The sequence below is a fragment of the Terrapene carolina genome, unplaced genomic scaffold (genome assembly GCF_002925995.2).
Source record: "Terrapene carolina triunguis isolate 2854851 unplaced genomic scaffold, T_m_triunguis-2.0 Scaffold97, whole genome shotgun sequence".
Classification (NCBI taxonomy): Eukaryota; Metazoa; Chordata; order Testudines; family Emydidae; genus Terrapene; species Terrapene triunguis.
In genome coordinates, this window is record NW_020664448.1 from 2257387 (window position 1) to 2271052 (window position 13666).

Sequence of the window (13666 nt, forward strand, 5' to 3'; positions counted from 1 at the left end):
CTCTTGTCTCGCTATTAAATATCTAATAGCATGTTTTGTAAGGGCAGGTCTACACTTACTTCTTGGTCCGGCCGTAAGCAATCGATCTTCTGGGATCGATCCCGGAAGTGTTCACCGTCAACGCCGGTACTCCAGCTCGGCGAGAGGAGTACGCGGCATCGACGGGGGAGCCTGCCTGCCGCGTTTGAACCCACGGTAAGTTCGAACTAAGGTACTTCGAATTCAGCTACATTATTAACGTAGCTGAATTTGCGTACCTTAGTTCGAAGTGGGGGGTTAGTGTGGACCAGGCCTAAGTTTTGCCTGGTCTCCTTGGCCAAAATGTTTCTTCCCTCATTGCTGCGTTCTTGTTTACCTCCTTCCATTCTTGGGGTGGCTGTACCAGTAGTGCTGAATATGTATAGTCCATTAAATGTATTGGAATCCTTTGGGATTATTATGAGAAGCTGATTCAAAGCTAAGACATTTCATCTGTCTATTAGGTCAGTGTCTCACTTCTTATCCCATTAGGGAATATGGTTTCCTTGGCTGAAGTTTGTGGTAAGTCTCAGAAGCCATGTGGGAGATCATATTGTGATGCTGTACCAAACCTGCTGCAATTCAAAGGGTCTGACTCCCCCACAAGCTTTGTGATCCATAATTCAAGGGAGTATTTTAGGACCTTGAGTAAACAAGACAAATCCCTTCCCCTCTAGTGAAGCAAGACTTGAAAAGGATCCTTTAACGAAGGGTCTCTACGGGTTTGTTATGTGGGTCTAAAACCTCCTAAACCTTTCCTGTTTTGTATTAGACAAAACAAAGTCCAGAGGTGGGAGAAACACCTGGCTTTGTACAAAAGGCTTCAGATCCCTGGGGCTGACTTGCATGAGGCCTATTTCCTGTACGCTCTTCAAATGTAAGCGTAACTCTTTATTTGGGGAATGGGGGTTTTTATTTTGAAACCTTTTTACCGTTTAAAACCTGGTTTTAACCATGTCACTCCTGAAACGGATCCCCTAACAAGTGAAACGTGAGGCGGAAAGAGCATTGAAGGCAGGGAATTCCAGCGGAAGCCTTTGAAGAGAAATGGTTTGCCGCTATTTTGGTAGTAGTCATTTTTGGGGCGGGCTGTAAGAATATTAATGATAACGTGTGTAGGGACCCACTGACTCTCAATCATTCTTTCTACCCAAAGTACTGAAGTATCTGAAAACCACACCATTTTTAAAATGCATTTATCCTCCCATCATCCCTGTGAGATAGTGCAGTACTACTGCACTGATGGGGAACGGAGGCACGGAGAGACTGAGTGACTTGCCCAAGGCAACACAGGAAGTCGATGGCAGAACATAGGATTGCTGAGGGTCTCCTGAGTCCCCGTCTAGTACCCTAACCACTGGATCACCCTTTCTCTGGCCAAATAATCACTATATTGCCCATTCTTCTGCAGTCTTGTCTGTTCAGAATGTAAACTATCTTTTTGCTCTGTTTGTATAATGCCCAGCACAACATTTGTCCTGAGTGGGGCCTTTGGACATTACTGAGATATAAACAATACATATGGATCCATGAAACTGTGAACTACCCAAATCTGACTTGCACAGAAGGAAAAACTCCATCTTCCAGATCTTGTTCTGTCACCATGTCAAGGCTGGTTATAACTGCTTACCAACAAAGTGGTACTTGGTACAAAATACCAAGAAATTCCCTTCCTATCTAATCCTTCCCGTATATCAGTATAAGCAAGAGCCAAATCCTTCCGTACAGCTGCGTGAATAATGCTGGGAATGTTTTGTAACTATTCTATTGAATTTTAAAATGAACGGAGTTTATTTGCACCCCTTCTTTGTTCATTTCCCAAAAACATTCGAGTCATCCAGGAAGTTTGAAGCAAACTTGGCTAATGGCAACAAAAGTTCTTGCATGCGCAGCCAATCAGAGGACAGAAACAATGTTGTTTGACTTATCTGACCCATTGCGGAAAAGCAGCTCGATTCACATTTAGAATATTCACAACAAATCCATAGAACAAAAAATGCAGAAGGATATTAATTTGGATAATAAACGTAAGGAAGTTGCAATTGGCTTGTGAATGTTCTCTGTGGAAAGCAGACTACATTTGTTGAATAAGTAATTCACTGCAAATTATTTGCTCCATTCTCTCCTTCAGCAATCATTGAGAGGTAGATTTTGGACTGATCTTTGCAAGTGATCCATTTAAATCAAGCTCCTCTGTCAAGAACAAATTTTCCAAGCACTCTGCATGGAAGATTCCAGTTGACATTTGGAGGAGGCTTGATCCTGACGGGGGGGCTTGCGTGATCAGGCCTTAGAATGAAAACGTCACTGTGTTCTTTCCCTCGGGTTGACGTTCCTACAACTTTGTTCACTTAAAAAAAACAATTATACCAGATGGCAAGAGAGCAAGGGCTTTCTAAAGAAAATCTGCCTGTTAACATTGGACTAAGGGAGAAACTTATTCCTAGTAGTGATATAAATATTTACATCTGGAAGTGATTCATCTCTGTTTTACAGTTTTTGCTAGAGAATTTAAAAAAAACAAACCAAAAAAACCCTTAAAACTAAACACTCCCCTTATACTCCAAGTAGATGACTTTGTTGTGACAGTGGCTAGCTCCCTTGGGCACAGCTGTGCTAAATATGTCACTATTTGCTTTGCATTTCCTACTTTTCTAGGGAGAAGGGAGGCTGGTGGGAGTGAATTGTATTCAACTTGGATAATCCCAGTGCTCCTTTACAAAGGATCCTCTTCAAAGCTCACAGCTCTGGTTTTAAAATCACTTTGCAAGCATGAGACGGCTGGGCAGGGGGAAGTGCTTTCCCAGCAGTAGTGAGCAGACCTCTGGGAATAAACAAAGGCTGGTCTAAAGGGAGTGTGTTTTGATTTATGAAGGTTCCTGGCTCTCTTACGTTCTCTTGGATGCTCTGCATAGTTGTGTGTGAAGGAGTTGTCAGTTTAAGAGCTGTAATAAAGCCAGCACTAAATGACACTTCCCTATGCCCAGGCACGGGGAATAGTGAAGTGGTGTAGAAACTGGTAGGGGAAGAGGCCTTGTGAAAAATGGAGAATCAACAGTTGTAGATAAAGGAGAGGTCAAGTCTAAATTCTAATGATTATATTTGTGTATCTGTATTGTGGTGGTACCTAGAGGCTCCAATCAGGATTGGTACCCCATTGTTACTTATTTGTATTCCGGTAGCCCTGGGACCAGAACCCCATTGTGCCAGGGGCTGTATAAACACAGAGCAACAAGACAGTCCCAGCTCCAAAGAGCTCACAGTCTAAATATGAGATGAGGGACAACAGATGGATACGGATGGGGGAGTACAAGGAAACAGCGAGACAATAACAACATGACAGGCAGTGGTTTCAGCTAGATTCTGCTCGCACGTGCACACATGCAGTGGAAGGGGCAGTCCTTGCCCTGGAGAGCGTAGAGTAGCTTGAAATTAGATCAACAAATGAGTGTTGCACACACAGGAAGAAAAGGGAGCTAGAGAGAATAACTGGTAAGGAGATCACGTGGTTACACAGACCAGCTACTGCGCAGCTTCGTAGCACTTCAAGTTATATGTCATTTTAATGACAAGAGCCGGATCCTCCACTGTTCGTCATTCAGCACAGCGCTGTTGGCTTCAGTGGAGCTTGATGGTTTATTCCAGCTGAGGATCTAGTGCACAGTGGGCACCATTTTAAACACTTAGGATTCACCACCCCAGGTGACTGCTGTAGACTTGGTATCTTCCTTAGCAGAAGATCCCACAGGATCGCAATCACTGCAGAGTGGCAAATAGTGAATTTTGATGGCACTGGCTATATAGCCTCCATTCCTGGAGCTGAGTTGCGAAATGCTTGTTCCTCTGAATGTCCAGCATTAGCATTAGAGCCGAGTGTGGGGACAAATCTAGGTTTCCTGAAGCTGGTGAGTCTGGGTCATGTTTTAAGTGAGCCTGAGCCGATTTGTGGTTCTGAGTTGAATTTTTGAGAAACCAGTGGCTTTGCAGGGTGTTCAGCTGGCAGCCAGACAAAACGTGGCTTCTGCTGCGCTTTTTGCTTTGAGTTTTCTGGTTCCTTAACAGTGAAACTGAACTCTGCAAGCCCCAGAGGAACTGAAACAGCTCTGCAGAAACCTCTCCATGGCTTGAAACTGCATTTTCACCCAGCACTGGTTCTGTCTAAGCACAGATGCTGGGGTTTTCAAAGGTGTCTAAGGGGGTCAGGTTCCCAACTTCCACTGAATTTCAGTGAACATCCCAGCTTTAAACTGCAGTCCTCACCATGGTGTTTGTGTCAGCCTGGCCCAAATACACTGCATCTGATATGCTGCTCAGTACAGCCTTTAGACAGCCAATATTATATGATCAGGTGGCAAATCAAGAGAGTGTCCCAAAGAAACAGTTTTCTTAGTAAGCTTTGATCTCTGTCATTTTACATGTGTGGGTATTATTAGAGGCCAAATGACCAGTGTCCAGGTGAAAGTTTCAAGCCGTTTCAAAATGGCTGAAATACCCTCTTCCGGTCATGTACTCTAGTGCCTCTCAGACTAGAGGATCCTAAAGAGCTTTACATATACAAAAATCATTTCACTCACCACTGAAGCGCCGCTGCTTCTGGAGTAGAGCCATTGTATCAGTGCACAGCAATGCCACTTATATATTTTAATTTGGCTCAGTCTAAGCTGTTGTGTGTTTTACATCGTGAGTCATCTTCCATTTACCTTGTGGAGACTCTTGAAGAATGGCTGGCAGTGTCGAAAACTATTCTTGTTTTATTACATTTCCTTTGTGCATCTCCTCCCACAACTTGTCCCCATGGAGACCAAGATTCCCATGGCCATTCAGCTTTGGGCCCCCTCTGTACTACAAAGCCTACCATTTCCTAGTACTGCTGGAGTCAGAACATAGTTTGGGTTTGCCTGAGGGCAGGCCCGAACAAAACCCGTATTAGTGTTTTAGCCTTGGTTTGATTTGTTCGATAGGTGTTGATGGAAAGTTTCTCGAACCCAGGCCGCGGCAGTGAGAGCGCCAAATCCTAACCACTAGACCACCAGGGAGGTGATTGGTAAAGAGCAGAGCACAGCTTCTTCTCATCCACACAGATAAAACTTGTTCTCACTTGGTGCGGGGTGCTCCCGTGCTGAAGCATGGTGCTTAAACGGGGAGTTTGCAGTATGTGCAGGACCTTATTCATTCAGCCACACCTCCACCTGGGGAAAATTTGAGGTATGGGTGGCGTACCCGAGTCCACTTATCCACTGATGCTTTAAAAACTCCCACACCCCAATCTGGACCTATGCTGGTTATGTGATATGTATGTATCTCGTGATCCTTGTAACTGATACCTGTAATCCCTCATAACTCAAGCCAGACCCCAGATGTACAGTACCTTCCCTCTTAACTTGTGTATATTTAATTTTAAACATTAACTTTAATAAAATTTTTAAATCTGTTGGAGCAACTTCTATTAGTGGAAAGGACAAACTTTTGAGCTTCACAGAGCTCTTCCTCAGGTCTGGAGAAAGTAACCAGATTGTCCAAACTAAATACAAGGTGGGACAGATTATTAAACCTAAGGGATTCACACATGTTGTGGGAGACCACTTAAAATGAAGTGGGCAATTAACACTTCTGCAGTCATAGGACAATGGAGGGTTAGTTGCTAGCAGGATGTGTTACAAATTGTTGTAATGGGTTATAAAACCAGGGTCTCTATTAAGTCCATGGTTTTTAGTGACCAGCACAGTTATGAATTTAAGTTCCCAGGCTCATCTTTTGAAGGCATTGTGCAGGTTTCCTTAGAGGACAAAGGACTGAGAGGTGTGATTTGCTTTGTGAAAAGTGTTCACCCACAGGTGATAGGGTGTTTTTGTTTTTTATAATTTTTCTGTGTGAGTTCTTTCAAGAGCATAGTGATTGTCTGTCTTCGCCCACATAGTTGTTGCTGGGGCATTTGATGCACTGGATGAGAAACACTACATGTTGTGATAGGCATGTGTAGGACCCAGGGATCTTGAAAGGTGTGTTGGGGGGGGGATATTCATCATCAGAGCAGTAGAGAGATGTTTGCAGGTTTTGCAGCTGTTGCTCTGTCAGGGTCTGTTGCTGCTTTGAGTTGGTGTGTCCTGATCTGTGGGGAGCTTGCTTCAGATGATGAGCTTCGTAACACTGGGGGGGGAGGGTGGTATTTGAAGACCAGAAGAGGGGATTCAGGAAAGATTTCTTTCAGGATGGGGTCCCATGTAGTATAGATTGTAATTGTTTGATGCTAACCCACATGGGTTCCAATGTGGGGTGGTAGGTGACAACTAGGGGTGGTGCAGTCGGAGGAGATTTTATTTCTGTATTGAAACAGGTTCTCCCAGAGTATTTGGGTGGCCCACTCCATGATGTGATCTACTTCTCTGGTGGAGTGTCCTTGTCTCGTGACGGTGGTTTTAAGTGTGTGGAGATGTGTATCTCAAACTTTCTCTTCTGAGCATATTCTGTGGTATTCGAGGGCCTAGCTGTAGATAATAGATTTCTTGGTGTGTCTAGGGTGGTCACTGGATCTGTGGAGGTAAGTGTGGTGATCCATGGGTTTCCCTTGTTGAACTTGATCATGATGTCCCGGAAGCTGATGCTGGTGTGGGTGTGTTAATCTAGAGAGAGTATGATGGATGGGTGGTGGGTGTTGAGGTGCGGGGGAAATCTGTGAGGGAGTGGTCTATAAACAGGTTGGCATGTTGGGGAGCCATCTTAGGACCCCTGGCTGTTCCCATTGTTTGGACAAAGTGTTTGTTGTTCAAGGTAAAGTTGGTTATGGGCGAGGATGAAATGGATGAGTTTGGAGATGTTTGCAGTGGATTTCTGAGTGGTTTGATATCTGAGGCAGGCAGCAATGCCATCGTGGTGAGGGATGTTTGGCGTATAGGAAATTGACTTCCATAGGGGCAAGGATGGTGTTCTGAGGGAGCTTGTTAATGCTGCAGAGTTTCTGGAAGAACTTGGTGGTGTCCTGGAGGAAACTGGCCTTTTGGAGGATGGTTTCCTTGGGTCCTGATATTCCTTCAGTAAGAGTGCCATGGCCCGATATAATGGGTCTGCCTGGGTTCCCTGGTGTATCTTGGGAACCATGTAGAAGTTTCCTGGGGTGGGTTCAGGGGGATGAGGTTATAGAGGTTCTCTTGGAGTTGTTTGGGGAAGGATTTGATTATATCTTTAAATTCCTGGGTGGATTATGGTGTAGGGTATTCCTTCAGTTCTTTATAGTAGGTGGTGTCAGAATTGTTGGTGGGCTCATTAACGTAGTCATCATGAGTAACACTGCAAGTCTGTCATGGAGGTCACGGATTCCGTAACTTTCCGGGACCTCTGTGACTTCTGCAGTGGCCGATGCAGCAGGCCCCAAGGCTACCTGAGCACCTGGGGCAGCCCCGGGGCCAGCCGCACCAACCACTGCTGGAGCGGCCCCGGGGCCACTGGAGCAGCAACAGTCCCGGGGGTGGCCCTGGAGCAGTGGTCCCAGAGCAGCAGCAGTGCCCCTAGGTGTGTCCATCTCCCCCCCCCTCCCCCCGAATAGCTGCGCCCCCCCCAGAGCAGCTAAGATTTGGTCAGGGGTATTTATAGTACAAGTCACGGGCAGTTATTGCCCGTGACTTGTCCCTGACTTTTACTAAAAATACCTATGACTAAATCTTAGCCTTAGTCATTGACTGAGGACTACAATGGTGCCTCCTTTGTCTGCTGATTTTATCATTAACCAATGATAGTTGGATTTTTTTTGGCTTGTGACTGTTGGTGCGGATGTGGTAGCTGTGGGTGATGTCTTCATTGTGAAAATTCCTTGAGGTGGAGTCGGTGAATGAATGTTTCTAGTTCTACACGTTAGGATGGTATAAGGTTCTGTGGTGGTGCAGACGTTCAGTCCCTTGGAGAGTACAGATAATTCAGTTCCCAGTGGGGTTGTCTTGATAGGTTGATGTTGGGGTGTCGTGTAGTGTCCATGTGGTGGGTCCCGGTGTCATGGTTTCTCCCAGAAGTTAACCATGACAATAACAACCACCAACATGTTGATTTGTGGAATCTGTGCTGTGAGGTTGGTCTAATTTGTTGTTTTTCAATGTTCCATAGACAGATCCTCAGAGAAGTTCCACTGCTTAACGTGGAAATATTTAGCAACTTGTTTATAATCACTGTGGGTACAATTTCTTATTTGCCTTTTGATGCTACAGTTGGGTTTATATTTCTAGTCACTCCTATTGTGCTTAGCTCAGTGAGAGAAGTACCATGACTGGGCAGAGAAAACATCTGCCAGAATGCACATTCTTCTTCGAGTGCTGGTTCTCATGCACCCGAGTCGAACAAGTAGTGTCCACTGGCCCACACATGTTCCAGACCAATGGTATAAGAGGCAGTACGGGCCAGCAGCTCTCCAGTTCCTTCTTACCGCCATGTGGCCTGAGTCGGAAACCCAGCGTCCACAGATTTCTCCAGCTTTTCTCTTTGATCTCCTGTAAATAGCTATTGATAATAGTTTTATATTTGTTATATTAGCATAGTTAGAATTTTATAGTATAGTTTGTGTAGCTTGGTTTTTTCCTGTTCTGCTCAGAAGCCTTTTAAGTGGGCTTTAAAAAGCAGATGTGAGGCCTGTGTTCACAATAGCTCCTAACTCAGGCACTGTGTCCGTACACCAGCCTTGCACTTCTCTTTCTTAAGCTACCCCGCGTAGGATCAGGCTCAGACGTCGCTTGTGCAGGTGCCAGCCTGTTGTTTCTGTGTGAGTGAGTGCAGCCTGGGAAAGAGACTGTCGAGTGATGTTCGGTGGAAACAGGATCAGGTTGCTTTGTTCATCTTAATGAAACCTGAGCTATTTGGTAAGACATGAGACTCTGAAAGCTAGGCAAGAGCAGGGAGTGCTTTAGCAAAGGGTAACCTCAAATATGTTTTTGCTGGCTGACCAGGATCTTTGCTTGAATGCTGCCCCCTTCTGGCAGCTTTGGACATTGCACTTATATTTGAAATAGTTCTCTTTATCTTGACCTCATGTGACTCATGTGGTGAGGGTTGTCGGTGTTCCCCCTTTCCTTGTTTGTTTGACTAGTTTGTCTTTGATTGGAAATTTTTCTAGACAGACATTGTGGCTTACTCTTATTTTTGTAAAACAGTATGTACATTGATGGAAACCTCTTCAAGCCAAAGGGTGCGGCAGCACCTCTACTTCCAGCACCCATGAATAGCTGTTACTGAGGGGTGCCAACTCCATGTAACCAGCCAGCCTTTATGGGCACGCCAACAAGCACGCTGCAGGCCATCAGTCATCTATAAACCACAATTTGAGAACCATTGCAGCTGACCAGTACACGTTATCAAACCTTTTAAACAGCGTATAATAACAAATCCAGAGCTCACTAGGACTTTGGTGCACATCATGATTATTCAGTATAGATCTCAGAATGAACTGGCTCCTACCAACTGAGTAAAGGAGACTCTCTGTTAGCATCTAACAGATTTAAAGCATGCTGCTGGGCAGATTGAGTTCCATCTATGAAGGGCGGTAGTAATTACACGTACTACCCCTAGCCAGTTCGTTCCAGTGATATAACATGATTCTCACGGAGCACATTTTATGAAGTCTTGTAATATTTTTTTTCAGTAATGGTGCTTTGTTGTCTCTTCAACCTTTTAATTATCTCTTGTAGGTATTTTGATTTATTTGTTGTGTTGTTGTTGCAGCGTCATGTGTGGCTTACCGAAAGAGGGCTTTATAAACATTGCTACTTTATTAATACACTTTTTCACTGCTTCTTCCCTAGCTGGCGCCAGAAAACACTCTGATGTCCTTCCAAAAAGCAGTGGAGCAGAAAACACATGGAGTGCAAGCTGACGTAGTGATAAGGCAAGTCTGTATAACTGTTTGCTTCAAGTGCAATGATTTTCTTTAGTGAACCGTCCAACCCAAATCCCTAGATCTGCTTTGTTTTGGTTCCAGATCTGAATTTTGCCACTTAAGTTTTCCACTGCAGTATCTGTAGCATCCTCTGAGCAGGACCTCTTGGAGAATGTGCTCGTATCTTCTCATATGTTGCTATTTATAAAGTATGTATGTTAGTCATTTGGCTGGCACAATGATTAAAAATTAAATTATAAAGGAAACCAGACTTTCTACTAATCTTCATATCAAGGGCCAAAATTCACGACAGGGTGCCATCTTGTCGATATTTTGCTTTATTATGATGAAATAAGATAACATGGGGCTGGTTTGCCTTAGTCTGGCTGCATTCTCCAAAGGAGTACAGTGGAACCTGCTTGTAAAGAGCTTGGCTATAGTGAAGTTCTGTTGGCAGGGAAGGAGAATGAAAGTCCTAAATTTTTTCATTGCATTGTACAAGTGCCACCCGAGTTAAAACGGCCATGAGAATTTACCAGCCCAGACACACAATCTCTTTGCCTTCCCTTACCATGATGCTAAAGATGAAGAAAATTTAATTAGATTTTTATCTGCCTGTTCCCCCCCATTTTCCCCCTTTCCCCCCCCCCCCCCCAAAAAAATCAGTTCTACCCTGTAGAACTTGGCAAGGCTGAGTTAGGGGAAATCTTTGAAAGAGTGGAGTTATTCTCACATAAAAAATGTCTAAGAGGGGAATTTCCTGCATTTAATTTCCTCAGACCTCCTAGATCTCTTAAATATAAATATTTGATGCATGTTTTCTTCATAGACATACAACATGTGCACATTTGCAGAGAGCAGATTCGACATCGTCTGTACAACAAACTTCCACTGTTGTTTGCTCCTACTGAATGGGAGGCAAAACTTCAGAGGGACATTTTTAAGGATGATTGTGTGTGACTGCTATTATGGTAGCACCTAGCAGCAGCAGTCAGGCTCAGGGCCCCATCGTAGAACCGCTGTGTATAAACACAGAGTAGAAGGACAGTCCTTGCCCAAGGAGCTAATTTAAGGCCAGGTGCAGGATTGTGTGTAATAAAGAATAAGCAGCAGCAAGTGAGGGAGGCTATATGCAAGGTTAGATGGGATATTTATTTTGAATTAGAAGATACAAGTCACAGACAAATATCTCTGCTGCTTCTCTTTGAACTTGCACTTTTGGACCAAATTCAAGGTTGTTAAGTGGAAGATATAAAAAGGGAGAGTATCACAGTGTTGAAGAACTGGTTAATGCATGCAACAAAAATGGATGAAGTGGAATAGACGAATGGGGCACAGGAAAAAAGGAAGGAAGTGAGAGAGGAGAACAGAGGCAGGGCGAAATGGGGAAGAGTATAGCAAGAGAGCACTCACTAACATGTGAGATGTGGATGCATAGCAAACCACACTCAGGAAAGGCATTCCTTTTAGTACCTTCCCAGGGCTGTAAGCACATGTGCCAGGCTGAATCCTGGAGAGGATGCTTGTTATTTCTGTTGTTAGGTTAGATGCTAAATCTGATTCTCGTTCTTTGCATGGGGGAGGATGTGGAGTCTCATGGTTTCATTTTGCTGCACTGAAAGTCAGTGACCCTCTCTTGCTTGTCTAATAGTGACACTGCATTTGCATATAGTGTGGATCAGGGTTCATATCTGATGCTAAAAAATAGCTTGAAATTAACCCACAAGAGAGAGAGACAATTTTTTTTTTAAACCCACCTCTTTGATGGGTTATTCTATCTGAAAGGCGTCTCTGCGGTAAAAGATAGGCTTGTGGGTTATGGAGTTTGAACATCAGGGCTTGTCTTTTGCAATCGCCGTCTGACAGCAAACAGATTTAAACCCTAATGGAAGTTCCTCTCCGCTCTAGCGGGAGGTCATTTTGCAGTGTTGAAGGACAAATCAGGGTTGATAGCGGCTTAATCCCTTTAGAATCATTCCAAAGTTAAGTCATTAACTGTTGCAAAGAGAATACCATTGGAAGCAAAATAATCGCTTGTGTGTCAGGGATGATCCTGGTCGCTTTGCGTAGCTATTCTAACAGAGTCAGCTGACCTTGCAGAATTGTGGAGTTGAAAGTATCACTCAAACACCCTGACCCTGGACCACGTCATGCTGCTGAAATGGCAGGCCTGTGTTTCAGCTGCCGAGCTGTCTACTGCCCCCTGCAGGAGAACCCTGATCTGCACTTCAACTGAAAAGCTTTTGTCTCCCCTGGCTCCATGGGAGTGTGGAGTCTGCATGTTTCCTTGACATCATGCCCACCTTGATTCATGAAATGCATCCTGCAGGATCTTTATAAAGTCAGGGCTCCGCTGTACACGCAGTGCCTTTCTTACTTGTGCATGTTTGTACGATGCTACTTAGCCCGGGCGTTCCAAGTGACAACACACCTGGATGGGGCCATGGAGGGGATTAGGAAGGGGAGGGAACGTTAAAGGCCACACAGGGTTTCTGCACGGCACTGTGTTGGTTAAAGAGTGTTTGAGTACACTGTGCTGAGAGATGTACTGAGTCGTGGGCGCCTATCTACCTTAAACAGTCAACACTCTTCATTCTGTGTCTGCTCGGCTGTTTTAAACCGTATGAAAGACCTTCAGATGTCGAGGCATGATGTGCTTCTGGCCAGGACTGGTGCTGTGTCAGCGTGTTGCTTTGGGTGGAAAGGCAGTTTATATAATTCCTTGCTAGAAATAGAAAATAAGATTTGAGTGACATTTCGGATAAGGCCCTTCCGCGGGCAGTGGTGAAGCTGGGACTGCATTTGCTCCGTCAACTAAAGTAGGTCTTTGTACCGCTCCCAGCTCAAGGCAGGCTCCTTGGCAGACTCCCAATTAGATTCAAATGGGTTTTTACTGTTAACCCTGTCCGTATTCAAGATCTCCCTCTTGAGCCTCGCTACAGTGGGGATCTGTGCTTTGACACCCCTGGCCATTTCCAGGGCTTCACTCCCTGCACCTCAGGCCAGCCGGTGACTGGAGAAGCATGGCGGCAGCTTCCCGACGAACAGCTGCCCCAACCTGTCTTCCTCACTGCGAAAATCGTGTCTAGAGCCTTATTCTTTCAAAAGGGTTTGTTGTGCTGCTCTGAGATAGATTTCAAACCTCCACAGCAAAGAATTCTCGTCCACAGCTCTTCAACCTCTGTGGGGTCCCTCTTCTTCTTTTAATGTTGCCACTCTTCTGTCATCTTCTTTGAAGTGTTTGTTAAACATCTGGGTGGGGCCCATAGGCAGTACATAGATGCGGCTATTTTACTTCATGGGGCAAAATTCTGTTCATGGTATCTGCCCCCTCCTCTGCAGCTGCTTGTATGGATGCTGCGTTCAATATATTTTACTCTGAATCTAGCACACTTCTCTAGGGTAACCCATATCTTCAGAGGAAATGTGTGTGTGGTTATGGTCAGAAAAGCATTTAAATAAAAATAACAACTTTTTAGCTCAGCTAATCTGCTGCCTGGTCTGCATTACAAGTATATCTGGTTTTCCTGACCAAAATATGAACCTTTATTACTCCAGTTTTAGCACTGCAGAGCCCAGTACAGCTATGGACAACAAGGGATCCTTTTCTGGCTCCCACATCCGCAACAAAATTGTTCACTAAGTTCAGGTTTAAAGCCATGGTTAGTTCTCTTTTTGAAAAAGTTCATAATGTAATGAGAGACAGGCAGGCGTAATGTGACCACAGGATTAAGAGCCAGAGTGCTCATCCTAGCCCCAACACTACCTCCATCTATGGGCTGGGGCGAGTCTCCTAAT

At 44.7% G+C, this 13666-nt stretch overlaps 1 protein-coding gene across 3 annotated transcripts in view; it reads left to right on the plus strand.

Moving 5' to 3' along the window:
* The window catches only part of GDPD5 (glycerophosphodiester phosphodiesterase domain containing 5), a 308105-nt gene that overhangs the window by 256082 nt on the left and 38357 nt on the right, over positions 1 to 13666 (plus strand). For all 3 annotated transcript variants that reach the window (XM_024205078.1, XM_024205070.1, XM_024205087.1), the window contains one exon: positions 9795 to 9877. In XM_024205078.1, the coding sequence (XP_024060846.1) occupies positions 9795 to 9877 (83 nt within the window). The remainder of the gene's footprint in view (positions 1 to 9794; positions 9878 to 13666) is intronic.